The sequence below is a fragment of the Copadichromis virginalis genome, linkage group LG14 (genome assembly GCF_057382275.1).
Source record: "Copadichromis virginalis isolate Kocher_CV1m ecotype Utaka linkage group LG14, C_Virginalis_male_GT1.1, whole genome shotgun sequence".
NCBI classification, from domain to species: domain Eukaryota; kingdom Metazoa; phylum Chordata; class Actinopteri; order Cichliformes; family Cichlidae; genus Copadichromis; species Copadichromis virginalis.
The window spans coordinates 26,863,793-26,880,309 of NC_140631.1; the positions used below are offsets into that span (position 1 = coordinate 26,863,793).

General features: G+C 42.3%; 2 protein-coding genes across 3 annotated transcripts; one reads left to right on the plus strand and one right to left on the minus strand.

Moving 5' to 3' along the window:
- The first annotated feature begins 583 nt into the window (after nucleotides 1–583).
- On the plus strand, nucleotides 584–5,936 carry lxn (latexin). 2 transcript variants are annotated; one of them, XM_085430200.1, is made up of 7 exons: nucleotides 584–732; nucleotides 3,793–3,969; nucleotides 4,057–4,119; nucleotides 4,561–4,735; nucleotides 4,949–5,085; nucleotides 5,291–5,353; nucleotides 5,562–5,936. In XM_085430200.1, the coding sequence occupies exons 1-7, from the start codon at nucleotides 595–597 to the stop codon at nucleotides 5,676–5,678; spliced, it is 870 nt and encodes a 289-aa protein (XP_085286326.1). In that variant the 5' UTR covers nucleotides 584–594; the 3' UTR covers nucleotides 5,679–5,936. The 2 variants fall into 2 exon arrangements, with proteins under 2 accessions (XP_085286326.1, XP_085286327.1); XM_085430201.1 differs by lacking the exon at nucleotides 584–732 and adding an exon at nucleotides 3,444–3,610.
- Nucleotides 858–16,495, minus strand: gfm1 (G elongation factor, mitochondrial 1). Its single transcript, XM_085430191.1, has 18 exons — nucleotides 16,126–16,495; nucleotides 15,877–16,029; nucleotides 15,659–15,791; nucleotides 12,127–12,331; nucleotides 9,862–9,978; nucleotides 9,522–9,672; nucleotides 7,985–8,139; nucleotides 7,773–7,857; nucleotides 7,514–7,651; nucleotides 7,125–7,226; nucleotides 6,960–7,016; nucleotides 6,711–6,848; nucleotides 5,995–6,077; nucleotides 2,733–2,895; nucleotides 2,479–2,623; nucleotides 2,221–2,381; nucleotides 2,069–2,122; nucleotides 858–1,249 (listed from the first exon to the last, which is right to left on the minus strand). The coding sequence occupies exons 1-18, from the start codon at nucleotides 16,198–16,200 to the stop codon at nucleotides 1,118–1,120; spliced, it is 2,247 nt and encodes a 748-aa protein (XP_085286317.1). The 5' UTR covers nucleotides 16,201–16,495; the 3' UTR covers nucleotides 858–1,117.
- Nucleotides 16,496–16,517: the final 22 nt, after the last annotated feature.

Sequence of the window (16,517 nt, forward strand, 5' to 3'; positions counted from 1 at the left end):
TGTTCCTGTGAATTAGTGTCAGATTATTCTTTGCAACAGTCCATTTTGTCCCACAGGTCTGTGTCCAATCTGTTCTTTTTCCTCTCCCAGTCAGTTAACGGGATAAAAGTCGACAGAAACAATCTTACAGTGACGTCTGTGGGGACGTCCCAAATGTGTTTCCTGAACTATGGCTTTCAAGGTCAACAAAAGCATTTGTTTTATTAAAAAAAAATTATTGTTCACAAAATGTGAAGTGCAGACCACCTAGTTTTAGACATTTTTTCAGTTTTTCCTTTGGCAAGCTGATATTGGGCAGAAACATGTTTAATCTGGCAAAGTAAAAGTCTTCCTCCCCCAAAATTTAAGTGACAAACAGCAGCCCAGCGCCAAGCTTTCTGATTAATCACACCTGCAGCTTGAGAGCACAGCAGATAAAGTGGAGCAGTTTGTTTGGATACAGATTGCTGCAGGAAGACAGCAGGATCTGGACAGTCTCTTCTCTCTGCTTCCTCCTCCTCTTTACATAACTCCACTCTCACAGGACAGTCATTTCCCCGCCTGCGCTCTTCCACTGAAGTCGTTACTGTTTTCTCCCAGCGTCCGTTTGAAATAATGAGGCTCGTCGTCGTTCTGGCTGTGTTAATGGGAGTAAGTGGGATTCCCGACGTGACAATCAGCCCTCCGACTGCCTCAGCGGACACGTCAGCTCATCCCAACAGCATACCTGAGACGGCGGATGAATCTGAGCAGGTGAGGAGCAACCCGGTGGACGACTGTTGTGCTGTGGTTTGTGTTGCTTAGTAGCTGGATTTGAAGGGAGGGATGAAATGTTTCCAAGATGTTATTGTGCAATGACTGACACACACTCATGCAAGTACACTTGAAGGTAATACGTCTTTGTTGCAATCATTATAACATAAAGACCTTTCTGTACATAGTACAAAAGCCATTATAAGCTCAAGTCAAAACTCTGAGCTTAAACGCTGCCTGCAGACTTAACTGTTGCTAAAATGCAGGTAATAAATAGTCTTTCCACGTGAGGCAGACATTAGGAGGGGGGATTAAACAACTAAAGGAAAGTAAAATCTTGTTTTTGTGTAGAGCCGTGGTTGAAGATGAGGAGAAAATGATGAGTTCAGCTCTTCCACTTGTTCTTCTTCGCTGGCAGCTGTCCTGTAGCCTCCAAGTATTTGTGGATGAGTTCTTCTTGTGCGGCGGGCAGGCAGGGCTGATATCTGCTGTACTCCATGGTGTACTCTCCTTTCCCCTGAATAAACAATGACACAACATGTTAGCAATTCAGCTGTCTTCTTCTACAAACCATGTCTGATTCCAAGAATTTCCTCTATTTTTGTCCGTGCACATCTCCAATCCATCTAATCTTTCTCGCTAAAAATTCTTTGAACCATATCTAGTTGCCAAAATCCAGGACCTGATCAACACACTTGACGCACTCATCCAAGAAGCCTCCAGTTTTTACTGTGAACTCCAGCTGTAGGCTATCAAAGTAGCACAAATGGGCTACATAGCAGGCGGAGGCTTCAGCAGACTGCATACTGTCATACATGCGTGTTCAAGCCTCTGCTTAGAGCACCAGCTCTGATCTGATTGTTCTTGATGGAAATGTGACTGGACAGACGTCCTGAGATGAGCTCCAGTCATTGTTATGGCAGTACCCCCACCCTGCAGCTAATTCAGCAGAAAGATGTCCCCCACCCCTCCACGCTGCCAGAGTAGTGCAGGCCCTCCTGGATGAGGAGCATATCCAGATGCTTCCTTGACCAGCATTATGTTGTAACAAGTTTCCTGTCGAGGATGACTGGGACATGCAGGATCAGCATGCTTATCAGAGCCAAACGCAACCGCTGCAAATGTCCAAAAATGGAGGGCAGTTCTTTGACAACAGATTGAATACTTATACAGTCTTTGCACAGACGAGTGACCACTTTCACCACATCCACAGGAGGCTTTACCTCATATTAAACACCTACCATATGGTCTATGATATCATTTGAAAAACAAACTTTAATTGAACTCATTCCTCAACATTACCTGACCGTCAGGTTTTGTATGTTTTTGAACTTACCTCAGTACAAGAGCGCAGCTCTGTGGCGTAACCAAACATGTCATTTAGTGGGATCTGTTGGAACAAACAGGATGACATTCGAGTTAAAGCAGGACAAGAAAGCAGGTGAAACTGGAGATAAGCACTGTATTGTTTATATTTACTGGACTTACATCAGCATAAAGAGTGAAGTATCCTTCACCCCCATCCTGTCCTGTGATGACGCCGTGGCGGCGGTTTACTCCAGCAATGACGGCTCCTTGAAACTCCTGGGGTGCAACGACTTCCACGGACATGATTGGCTCCAGGATCACTGCGTTGGCCTTTTCCATAGCTGTGGAGAAAACGGTGAACCCAGCGGCAACATAAACCAGATATTTTTCAGCTGAATCGGACACAAATGGAAAAAACAAACAGAAGGGCGTCCTCACCTTGTTTTAGAGCGCCCTCTCCTGCGCGGATAAAGGAGATCTCATTGGAGTCGACCATGTGGTGCGCTCCGTCTTCCAGGAGGAATCTGACTCCTGAGATCTTGTGCCCGCTCAGAGGGCCCTTCTCACAGGCGTCCTTGAAGCCCTGCAGCACGATGGGGGAAGGAGGGAGAAAATCGAGACTTTAAATTTGGAATCGCTTCCACTTGTGTTTAAAACTTATTCTGTGAGACCACGTGAAAGTGTTTTCATGCCTTTTCAACAGCTGGCACAAACTGCTTTGGGACGTTGGTTCCAACAGTTTGATCTTCAAACTCCAGTTTGGTGTAATGGTCTGACTCGAGAGGCTCGAGGACCCCGATGACTTTACCGTACTGCCCGGAGCCGCCACTCTGCTTCTTATGGGTGAAGTCAAATCTACGAGAGAGTGGGGGGAACACTTGTTAACATAGAGCGACACAACAGGAAGTAGATGATCCAAATGTATGCACCAATCAAATCAAAGAACCAACATAACCAAGAATACTCTTAAGAAACTAAAGTAGGTTTAAGTACTGGAATGTACAGTTTTATTTTGGGTTTATAACAAAGTATTTGCATATCCTAGGCTGTTTTAATGAGGAAAGATGAGATGTAACTTTAACTATTCAGTACTTCTGATGATTGATGAAATTGCATTTATAAATATGTCTGTTGGGGATCTCTAATTTACTCCAAATATAAGATTGTACCAATACCAAGTATACTTAAGCTCCAGCTCTATCCACTAAAATGTGAACATTTCCTTCATATTTTAACTGAAGCTGAAACTCTCCATTACTATATAACCAAATTTGACCTACTTTACTAAGTTGCAAACATTTGCAGAGGTCTGTTTGCTGTAAAGCGCTGCTTTTTTTTTTTTTTTTTAAAGTCAGGAGGAAGTGTTAAAAAGGGCTCTGTCTCTTTAAAAAGGGGCAGTCCTCAGTGAACTCTACTGTCAGAGGAAGTGGGAAGTTATCTTTCCATTTGCGCGAGGAGCAGCTGACTCGGAACACCGACTGTGAGGGGAAAAAACATTCCAGTTGGCAGAGATTCACTCCCCACTTTAATTCAGTTTGGGACACTTCACAGCTGCGTATCACTTCACCCTGTAAGAAAACACATGGTTTCTTTCCTGTATTGCTCAGTGGCTGTTGTGTGCAAAGCTGTGTTTGTCTACATAGCTGCTCACACCTAAAGATCAAAGTCCTCCAGGAACTGGAAGCCCTGCACAATAACCATCTTCTGTTCTCATTCACTCCTTTTCCCTCTCCCTCCACTTTCCACCCACAGATAAAGGCACGGACAGAGGAGGGAGCCGAGGAGGATGTGATGGCAACTGGCGAGCTGAACCCAAATCACTACCCTGCCAGGAGGGCAGCTCAGGTGGTCCAACACTACCTCAACACCCGGTACGGTTCACCATTCAGGCTGATCGGAGTGCAGACGGTCCACAGTGGGAACGCAGAGGTCAGCTGACCTTCAACACTGAAATATGTGAATATGCCACTGTAAATAAAAAACAACAACAACTTGAATTTCCAATTTTTCTTTCAGGATGTGGCAGACTCCGGAAGAAAGTATCAGCTGGAGCTCTCGGTGAATGATATCATAACCAATGTAGGACTTTCTTTTTTCTCTTTTTCTTTTAACCACAATGTGAGGAAAAAAGACATAATGGTGGAGGAGGGAGGGGGGGTGCAGCTGCAGCTTCTTAAGAACCACAAAGAGTAATGATCCACCTCTCAAATAGGGTGGAGGTAATCTGAATAAATGTCTTCACCCACTCCCAAACACAGTGTTATCTGTGTTTGCTGCTGCCTATTGAAAGATCCTACAAATAAATCTTAGGTATGGTAAACAATCTCACAGCGTCTGGCTTAGTGTGAGCAGGTCTGACAAGAATGACTAAACAGCCTATAAAAGGAGGCTTATGTTAGCTTGTATGATGGTGTGGTGCAACCTCGACTCATCTGGGCTACATCCACTCCCATTTCTTGCTCACTAAGAATGCCTTTACTATTCGTTTTTTGCTAACTTTGTTTTGTTTAACTCCTTCAGACTACACAGACTTGCTCTGCAGAGCTTTTCTTTCCAAAAGGAAAAGGGCAACAGCCACCTGAAGTCAAAGCCTCGCTTGAGGAGCTCCTTAAAATTGACATTAAAGCTCAAGAAGAGGCTCTATACCAAAAATACAAGACCAACCAAACCCTGATGTCTGCACAGTACTTACCAGGTAAGTCCAATAAAACAGGCTTAACTGTCCAAGCTACTGCAGTTCCACCCAATCAACACTGAAAGTCAGATTTTGCACAACAGTTGCATTCAGACATTTCAACACTGTCAGTGCTGCGGTGTTCCTCTAAACATTGACAACACAAGTGCTGTCATCATGAACGCAGGACGCTTGAGAGATGAGACGTAACTGAGAACTCTAAACTTCCCTCAGACAGCCACGGTCACATCGAGCCCGACATGAAGCCTTTTTGGCATCTGGGCATTCTGGCCTCCAGCTTCATCATGCTGAATGAATCCACTGAAAACACTCTGTACAACGTGGCTCAGGTGGCCAACATCACTCAGCTGGTAGGTGCTTTACAAAAATTTAAATATGAGCTTATTATAAGAAATTGATCACGCCCCCCCCCCCTTTAAGCCCCATGTCTGCTACTGAATACATACAGATTGTCAATAAAAGTCCTTCATGTGGTAAAACAAGACAGGTTATGTCGGCCATATAAACAAATGTATTAAGCCTTTAAAAAAAATTTTTTTGTTTTGTTTCCTACAGACAACTGAGGAGGACCACCTGGAGTTTGACTGTCACACACTGCTGCATGAAATGGTGTCCCAGGTAGACACTTGGCTAAAAAATGCCTTTAAAAAGCCTGAAATGCTAAAATAAAACTTTTTATAATACTAATAGATTTGGTACTTGTGGTGTGTTGGAGTAAATTAAACATGCACTTTACTGCACTCATGCTAAACTTTGCTATTCAATCTGAGCCACATTTTTGCATCCAGAGATCTCGCTGATCTGACATTTTTCTGTGCCGATACAGGAAATCATTCACTGGAAGATGCTGTTTACCTGGTCTCCTGCAGAGGGGGTTAAAGTGGTGCAGATGAAGCGGCTGCCTCACCGCCATGAAAGGGAAAAATCTCCAAAGACTAACTAATCTGTGGGTGTTCATCACACAGCCAAGACCACTTATTTGTCCTCACATCTTGTGGGGTCAAATATTGGCGCATAAATGGGTTTTTTTTGTTGTTGTTTTTTCATGATGACGCTACAAGCACTAGGCACAGATCTACTGCTGAAACCTAGAATTTACACTCTTAAATGCTTTAACTCATAAGTATATGATATACTGAAATTGTTTTAAATGTCTGTGTTTGGTCTATTTTAGCTTAAATAAACTGTTTACAATGACAAAGTATTTTGTGCGTGCTTGTATGTGCGTGCGCGTAAGGACAAAGACTATCAGGACGTACGGTACGGGACTGGTGATCGTCTCTCTGAAAGCTACTTTGGGTTTTCCCATCACACAGGGGCAGTTGTATTCCCTCTCCATCCTCTGAGAGAAAAAGAGCAAAAATAAACTTGGATTAGATCATAAAGGTTACTCAGAACAGAGATCTGTTAATTTGCAGAATTAAAGCCTTCATGGAAATACTACTGAAGTACTTTACTCCAAACTCCAAAATTAGCCTGAGATAAAGCAACGCTGGTAAGGCCAAAGACACTCACTAAATTATTTGATTCCCTCACTGAATTTGTTAGTTTGCTCACAAAGAAATTAACAGCCTAATTTTTCTAGTAGTTTCTAAAGTAGAGAGACGGAACAAATCTGTTACATAAACATTAGAAATTGATTTGAATGTCCTTGAGCGAAACAAGTATTCGATCCCCTTCATCCAAACTGGGCACACAGATTACAATCAGTCAATCAATTACAGACTCCTGATATCAACTTGTGTGTTTAAAGCACACCTGTCCACACAATCAGTTTCTTTCCAATGCACAACAGGGAGAAGAGTGTGGACCTGCACGAGGCTGGAATGGACTACAAGACCAATCCAAGCCCGTTTGTTTCTTTTTAAGTGAGTAAACTTACAGATTCAGCAGGGAGATGAAATAATTATCCCCACGTTATATAATGGATTTGATGAGATGTCCCATGAAACGTGCAACCTGTCTAAGTGAGTACCTGTGAGTAGATTTCCAGATGCAGCTCGCCCATGCCTGAGATGATGGTTTCTTTGCTCTCAGTGTCATAATGCACTCTAAACGTCGGGTCTTCTCTGGTGAAACGGTTGATTCCTTTAGAGAATTTATCCAGGTCGTTCTGTTCAGTCGCACAAGAGGAATTAATAATAAGAGGGAGTGACAAAGAGGTGGATTTAAGACTAGAGTTATAATAAAAGGCACGTCTTTCAGGTTAAACAAGTATTTTTACCTTGTTGGCTGGCTTCATCGCCATGGAAATGACAGGTTCAGGGATGTGAATGGACTCCTGTGGGTGTTAAAAATTGACATCAAATGAAGATGCTTCTCATGAGGCACAAAAACACTTTAAAAAGAAGCAGGTTTCTTTGTCTTTCGGGTGTCCTTTGCTTCTTACCATGGACAGGTCAGCAGTTGTCTTGGATGTGAAAGTGTCTCCGCTGGCACAGTCGATTCCAAACAGGGCACAGATATCTCCCGCATAAACCTCATCCACATCCTTTCAAAGCAGAGAGAGAGCACAAAAAGCAGGATGATTGTTTTTTAAAAATGATGATAGGAATGACTAAAAAACAGTTTCACATCTTGTTTTGATAGAAGATGGGTGCAAACATGTTGTTTTGGTGTCACAGGGGATGTGGTTGATATCTACACACTTGATTAAAGCCAAAAAGAGGAACCCAATCTTTCTGACCAGTCATGCTGCTCTGCTGTTTAATGTGCAAACCACAGATGGAAAACTGTGACCTCTCACAGCCTGCTGACGCAACGCCGGTTTGCTCTCACCTCCATCTGATCAGCATGAAGACGCACGAGCCTCTGAACTCTGACTTTCTTGCTTGTGCGTGTGTTATAAATATATTCTCCCTTCTTCAGACAGCCTTGATACACTCGTATGTACGTCAGCTGACCAAACCTCCCGGCCTGAAAGACAGGAAATAGCAGAACATGGCAAACTGAAGTATTTCTATTGCACAAATGTGCAGAAATAGAGAGATCACGAGGACATGAGACAGAACAGATGCTCTCTGTCAAACTGAATCACCTCCAGTTTGAAAGCCAGACCAACGTAGGGGTTTGCAGAGTCTCTCGTTGGGTCCATTTGAATCTTTTTGGTTTCAGTGGAATCTCTAACAGAGTGGAAAAACCCGCCAATGTTAGTGGAAAAAAAAACAAACAACTTTTAATCTGATTTTGATTTAAATCTACAGTTTCAGGACACTTTGCATGCAAACTGACGTTCCTCTTCATACTCACTCTTCATTGAGGATGGCGTAGTTTTTGACTTCACTGGGGTTGGGCAGGTAATCCAGGACGGCGTCCAGTAGAGGCTGGACACCTTTGTTCTTCAGCGCTGTGCCCACCAACACTGGGGTGAAGAGACGCTGCACCGTAGCCCGGCGGATTGCTGCCTGGAAGGCAGTGAGGTGAAAACTGATTGAGACAAATGCCTTTATCTCTTCGCTGATGTGAAATGTTAATCTCAAAATTTGGATGTGAAAATTCTGAATGATTTTCAGGATTTCTATACAAACTTTGGGGTAACTGGTGATGCCAAATTTGGTATTTCCGGACTGATCAAAACTGACTCTCAGATATGTTTGCTTCTTTGGATCGCCACCACTTGTATCAAGTCTGAAATACAATCACCGGTCACTTTATTAGGTACACCTTGACAGTACTGGGTTGGACCTACTTTTTGCCTTAATTCTTTACGACACAGGAAACATTCCTGAGGTATTTTCATCCATGTTGACATGAGAGGATCGCAACGTTGCTGCAGATTTATCATCCATGATGTGAATTTCATGTTCCACCACATCGCAAAGGTGCTCTACTAGGTTGAGATCCGGCGAACTGTGGTGTTCATTTGAGTACAATGAACTAATTGTCACGTTCAAGAAACCAGTTTGAGATGATTTGAGCTTTGTGACATGATGTGTTATCCTGCTGGAAGATTGGTGCACAGTGGTCATAAAGAGAACCTGCACGGTCAGCAACAATACTCAGGTTGGCTGCTGCATTTAATCATTCCTCAGATAGTACTAAGAGGCCAAAGTATCCCCCACACCATTACATCAGCACCAAACTGAACTGCTGATAAGAAGCAGGATGGATCAATACTTTCATGTCGTTTATGTCAAATTCGGACCATCTGAATGTCACAGCAGAAACAGTCCTCAGACCACAGCACCTTTTTTCATGTAAGTTGTACCGTCAGTTGCAGTCTTCTGCTGCTGTAACCCATCTGCTACAAGGTTCAATGTGACGTACATTCATTATCTTCATTTCTTGGTTATAACAAGTGGTTATTTAAGTTATTGTTGCCCTACTGATCTTTTACCTATGGGATCAACAAGGCATTTACACACAGACGATTGCTGCTCACTGGATGTTTTCTCCTTTTCTGACTATTCTCTGTAAACTCTAGAGATGGTTGTGCAGGAAAAACCCAGGAGATCAGCAGCTTCTGAAACCAAGCTGGTATCAACACCCATACCACATCCAGAGTCACTTAAATCACCTTTGTTCCCCAGTCCGATGCTCAGCTTGAACTTCAGCAGGTCATCCTGACCCTGTCTACATGCCTAATGCACTGAGTTGCTGCCATGTGATTGGCTGATTAGATATTCAGATTAACGAACAGTTGAACAGACGTACCTAATGAAATGACCAATAACTAGTGACTATACCTCAGATACCAGCGGGTTTAATTGAGGATTTTTTTTGTTTGTTTGTTTTTGTTGGAGTTTAGTTGACACTGTTAGATTTCACACAAACTGGTCTCTCAAACCTTCAGATCATCTTTGGTTGGAATTTTTTCCTCCAGGAACATCTCTCCCAAGATTTCATCAGCATTGGCGACACACTCCACCAGTTCCTGCCTGCGGTCTGCGGCCTCAGCTCGAAAATCTGCCGGGATCTCATCATAGCGCATAGTTTGCCTGCAGGAAGCACGACGCAGCTTTAAATATTTTATACAGATCAGACTCGTAAGGAAACTTGGTCTTATCCACAATTTCTATGGGACTGATGCAGATCGCAACAGTTTAATTGTACAATAGCTGACCTTAAGTCTAATTCATGGCAGAGGGAAAATAAAAACCACCCATTTACACATAAATTCATCTTACCCAAACTGTCCTTCGAAATACATGCTCCGCTCCTCTATGAGGTCAATGATGCCACGCATGTTCCCCTCCAGCCCGATGGGGATGTTCACAAACGCTGCGTTGTGGTTCAGTTTGGATCTTAAAAAAAGTAGAAAATTTCTTTAAAACTGCGAAAAAATCCAAAGAAAGAAACACACAGCTGCTTACTGCAAGAACCTAAAGAGCTCCTGTATATTCTCACATTTTACTGCTCTTTGATTTCATGCAAACTAATAAAATAATAAAAGTCCAGGAAAAGAAACGTTGAATACACCAAATGTGCAAACAAACGGGGGAAAAATATTGATTACTACACTGCAATCTAGTGTGCAATGTGGAATATGGGTTAAATATATTTGTTTTATTGCATTTACAAGCTGTATTATTGATTAAGAAGTTAGTCTTTGTGTTTGCTGCATTAATGAAAACACTTAACACAGTCAGTGTCAGACATGAAAAAGCTGAGATATAAGGACTGGTCTACATTTTCTCAAGGGATTCTTCTGGCTAAAGATCCAAAGACTGAAACATGGAGTTAAAAATAAAAGTCCAACTACAGTGTCACTTTCAAGTTACCTCTAAGGATTTAGGGAGTTTATGATTTTGTTTTTTAAACTGCAACCTATAATAAATACATCCTTTAAAGGCACCCAGGTCCATCCAAGAAGGTCACTGTGGCCCCTCAGCTGATATCTTAAAAGTATAAGTACAATTAAGTCACATGGTTTGGTAATGGAAATGTTAAATACACACATTGCTGATAAGTTAATACAATTATCACCTAATCTGTATTATTATCCAGTTAAAAACTGCTTAAAGCACCAATCGTGGTGCCTGAAGAGGACATTCATGTTGGAGAACATGGGCCTATGCAAGTGAGACCTTAGGAAGTCAGCTACTCCTTAAATAACTTGTCTTTAAAGCATGCTCTCACCATGAGCATACTGTGCGTTTATGCTTGTTATGCACACCAGGTCAAGATGTGGTTTCAGATAAGTTGTTTATGCTTCAATTTTGCGTAGGTTGTAAAGGTGGCAGAACTAATCTCTCCTCAGTTTTTCTACCGACGTCTCAAAGCCTTTCAAAGCTGTTTGCTCATCCAGTCCATACACGTTATTCTTCAGTCCTCAGCCCTGTGGTGTAACGGCAAACATGCCGATGCGTCTGACTGTTCTCTCTGTGTGACGTGCAGAGATGGGCAGTAACGCGTTACTTGTAAGTAACGCGTTACTGTAATCCGATTACTTTTTTCAAGTAACTAGTAAAGTAAGGGATTACTATTGCAAAAACGGTAATTAGATTACCGTTACTTTCCCGTAGGAACGCTGCGTTAGTGCGTTACTAAAACCGTGATTTTTTTGCGAGAATGTCTCATAACAGTGACATAAGCCAGTGCGACGTTAGTGACAACAGCTGTGTGCAGATCAACAATGGATCATATATCAAGTGCGGGAGAGAGTATGAGCCTGCAGCGTTTAAAGCGTGGAAGTACTGACCTTACTTTGAGTTTGATTCCATAAAAAGTGACAAAAACATTAGTGTCCATTAGCATTGTGCGTGGGAAGAAAACATCTTTTTACAGCGAAAAAAACCCTAAACTTCCAAGCAAGCTCCGAGTGCGCTATGACGTAATGGAAAATTCACAGAGAAACTGCCGTATCCTTCCACTGTCCGCTGCGGCACACCTGCACCAGGGTAAACCTCCGCCTACCCAACTCCTGCTGTACAGGTGAAAATAGAGCAACAGGACCGCTAGTCTTTGATTTTATTTATTTTCTGCTGTGTTTTACTTGCATCTATTTGAAAGAGTGAGTGTAAACACAAAAAAAAAAATATTTTATGTGCTGGAATGTGCAGAAAATAGGTTTAAATATTAAACAAATTTCTTCCAGTCAGAGAATGTTGCATATAATTAAATTTTTGCTTGATGCATAAAGTTAAAAGATTAAAATTAATAAAACTATAAAAGTTTTAAAAAGAGACTTTTCCATTTGATTACATTTTGTATGATGGATTATGCAGAAAAAGTAGAATTGGGCTGAAAGATCTATCGCTTTATCACCTATTCAGGTTGTAAATCGTGTTTTTAAAAAGTAACTAAGTAACTAAGTAATTAATTACTTTTGAAAATAAGTAATCAGTAAAGTAACGGGATTACTTTTTGGGGGAAGTAATCAGTAATTAGTTACTGATTACTTTTTTCAAGTAACTTGACCAACACTGGTGACGTGCGTGTACAAACCGTACCTCATCTGCTGCAGGGCTCGTCCGGGGTTGGCGCCCATTCGGTCCAGCTTGTTGATGAAGGTGAGGAAGGGGACGCTGTAGCGTTTCATTTGTCTGTTTACCGTCATGGTTTGACACTGGACGCCTCCCACCGCGCACAGAACCAGCACGGCTCCATCCAGCACGCGCAGCGCACGCTCCACCTCGATGGTGAAGTCCACGTGACCTGTGAGGCACATCGAGTTCAGACGCACTCAAAATGAAAGTGCTGAAAATGTGCCTTCACACCCCTTCACATTTCTACCGCTGTTAAAGAGTTGACAGAAAAAAAATGATCAAAGCAGGGACGTTGCAACTGCATGACTGGTTCTGATTAAATGATAGAAATGCTAACATATAACATAGATGACTCGGGGCCACTGACACTCTCTGTTGAGAAAAAAATGTCTGGCTTTTACGTGAGACTATAACATTCAAAGTTCTTTCAACTTTTATCCTCTGTTAAATTTTTGGTGGAGGAAAGTTACAATTACATCAGCTCTGAATCACTTTTCCACTTCCAAACAGACAATGTGAGCAGCTTTAGATCCTCAGGTGCACAAAAATGTTTAAAATACATTACAAATAAACAATCACGCCTCACTCTACAACACCACTAAGGTGCGAAGACTACAGCACACTTTAATTTTAATTCACGTGGCTTCTGTGGCAAACCACACAACAAAATAAAGCCTAATATTACCTGAATACTAGAAAGGCTTTAAAGAAGAGCCTGAGCAAGGCTGGATTTTGATGCTGTTGCAGTTTTATAAAGAGCTAAAACAAACAAAAATATCAACCGATTTTGATATCGGATGTGTGTTTTTGTTTTGTGTTTTTGAACCGCGTGACTCAAATAAACTGATCAGGACAGAAGGAAAACCAACCAATGACATCAGTGCTGTGAAAATGTATTATCCCCTGCCTCGTTACATCATTAACTGTCTAACGACATTCTTTTCAATTTCATTACCCACAAACAAGTCTAATTTCTACTGTAGAATCAACAAATCACTGACACAGAACCTGTCTGACAAAGTGAAGTGATGCTAAATGATCTCAAAAAGCAACACATCATGTCACATCATGTCAAAAGCTGAGAAACAAAGTCATTGACATTTATCAGTCTGGAAATGGTTATAAAGCCATTTACAGTGGGGCAAAAAAGTATTTAGTCAGCCACCAATTGTGCAAGTTCCCCCACTTAAAATGATGACAGAGGTCAGTAATTTGCACCAGAGGTACACTTCAACTGTGAGAGACAGAATGTGAAAAAAAAAATCCATGAATCCACATGGTAGGATTTGTAAAGAATTTATTTGTAAATTAGGGTGGAAAATAAGTATTTGGTCACCTCAAACAAGGAAAATCTCTGGCTCTCACAGACCTGTAACGTCTTCTGTAAGAAGCTTTTCTGTCCCCCACTCGTTACCTGTATGAATGGCACCTGTTTGAACTCATCATCTGTATAAAAGACACCTGTCCACAGCCTCAAACAGTCAGACTCCAAACTCGCCTGAAGTTTGCCAGAGAGCACATGGATGATACAGCAGAGGATTGGGAGAATGTCATGTGGTCAGATGAAACCAAAGTAGAACTTTTTGGTATAAACTCAACTCGTCGTGTTTGGAGGAAGAAGAATACTGAGTTGCATCCCAAGAACACCATACCTACTGTGAAGCATGGGGGTGGAAACATCATGCTATGGGGCTGTTTTTCTGCCAAGGGGACAGGACGACTGATCCGTGTTAAGGACAGAATGAATGGGGCCATGTATCGTGAGATTTTGAGCCAAAACCTCCTTCCATCAGTGAGAACTTTGAAGATGAAACGAGGCTGGGTCTTCCAACATGACAATGATCCAAAACACACCGCCCGGGCAACAAAGGAGTGGCTCCGTAAGAAGCATTTGAAAGTCCTGGAGTGGCCTAGCCAGTCTCCAGACCTCAACCCCATAGAAAATCTGTGGCGGGAGTTGAAAGTCCGTGTTGCTCGGCGACAGCCCCAAAACATCACTGCTCTCGAGAAGATCTGCATGGAGGAATGGGCCAAAATACCAGCTACTGTGTGTGCAAACCTGGTAAAGACCTATAGTAAACGTTTGACCTCTGTTATTGCCAACAAAGGTTATGTTACAAAGTATTGAGTTGTATTTTTGTTATTGACCAAATACTTATTTTCCACCCTGATTTACGGATAAATTCTTTACAAATCCTACCATGTGGATTCATGGATTTTTTTTTCACATTCTGTCTCTCACAGTTGAAGTGTACCTCTGGTGCAAATTACTGACCTCTGTCATCATTTTAAGTAGGGGAACTTGCACAATCGGTGGCTGACTAAATACTTTTTTGCCCCACTGTATATTGGATTCCTGTGAACTACAATGACAGGCATCATCCACAAATGGAGAAAACAGTGGTGAACTCCAAGAGTGCCCTGACAACGCATCCAGGAGGTCACAAAAAAACCCAGAAAAATGTCTGCATGCCTCACTTGCCTCAGTTAAGGTCAAAGTTCATGACTCAACAATAAGAAAGCAGTTGGGGGAAAAAAAAAAGGCACAAAGGCTCTTCTCACATTTGCCAAAAAACATAGGGAAATGAGGCTGCTTCAGGAGCGACTTGAACAACTTGCAGAAAATCTTGAAGGAGAATGTCTGACCATGAGTTGTGCCCTGAAGCTCAAGAGCACTTGGGTTCTTCAGCAGAACACACCAGCAATTCCCCCTCTGACTGGCTCAAAAAATAAATAAATAAAATGAAGGTTTTGGATGGGCCTAGTCAAACCCATCTGTCACTCCTACAACACATCACCACTGCCTTGCTGTCCTCATGCATGTCCTGCACCACCCTCACATACTTCCCCGTCACTCCTGACTTCCTCGGTATCTCTTGGCACCCCATCAAATGCTTGTCTAGATCCAAAAAAGACACAGTGCAACTCCTTCTGACCTCCTCTATACCTCTCTATCAACCCTCTAAAATCAAATATCATATCTGTAGAGCTCTTTTTAAAAATTAAGGCGCTCACTGATCATCCCCTCTGTTCTTAACCTAGTGTCAACAACTCCCTCCCCTAGCTTTACGGTCTGGCTCATCAACTTTATTCTTTGTAGTTACTACAACTCTGCACATCACCCTTTTTTGTGAAAATCAATGCTAATACACTTCTCTTTTCTTCAGGCATCCTCTCACTCTCCAAGACTGTGTTAAACAATCTGGTCAAAACGGTCCATTGTCTTCTCTCCTAGACATCTCAATACCTACACAGGTAAGTATCTTCATAGCTGACCTCACTTCCTCTGCACTAGTAGCAGAGCAAGAGGTAAAAACTGCTTTGGAGTGAGTGCGGATCAGTCTGTCGATTCATTTTTGACCATTTACTGACAGTTAATGAACAGGTAATACTAAATTACCCTACCTGTGCAGCTCACCTCAGCAAACGTTACTTTGTAGTTACACAAAGCACCACAGTAATGAGTTACATTTTTACTAGGTGTATGTCTAATTACCTGGCGTGTCAATTATGTTGATGTTGTAATCTTTCCACACGGTGTATGTAGCAGCTGACTGGATGGTGATGCCTCGTTGTCTCTCCAACTCCATGGAGTCCATAGTGGCTCCAACGCCATCTTTCCCCTTCACCTAAACAACACAGGTGAGGGAAAGCATTCGTGAGCCTCACCTAAACGGAAAAAGGAGCTTGATAAAGACAATGAAACGGACTCACCTCATGGATCTCTGCTATCCTGCCGGTGTAGTAGAGCACGCGCTCGGTCAGGGTGGTTTTCCCAGAGTCGATGTGAGCGGAGATCCCGATGTTGCGGATCCTCTCGCTTGGAAAGACACCGGAGGAGCAGCTCCGGCAGCTGTTGATGAGCACCTGAGGATATGAAACCATCACAGTTCACTCGATCTACCGACTGTGAAACAAACTGGACTGAGGTCAAGTCAGCAGACCCGGGTTAGATAATATTACCTTTTTAAGTGTGACGGTTCCTCGCGCCGAAAGATGCGTTTTAGCTAAAAACATGCCCGCTTTTAACACCCTCATCTCGGCAACAGCTCAGTGGAGTACAGCTTGGTCGTAGTATTGCCCTGTTTAGATGACCCCGGTGCTGCTGACACCCCGGTGAAAGTCACGCCGGGACCCTAGCTGCTTGTGAAACGACTGCTTCCGGGTTTACGGAAGCCCAGAAGTACCAAAATCACAAACGTTTAAGTTTTCTCTTAAAACGCATTATTTATTTATTTGTCCCCTTTCTTTCTTTTAATGTTATTTAAATGTTAACGTGTTTTGAAAAGCCAAACGTGTTTAGCCAGGAATCTTAATTTATCTGTTTGATAAATTATTTTTTAGGAAATAAAAAA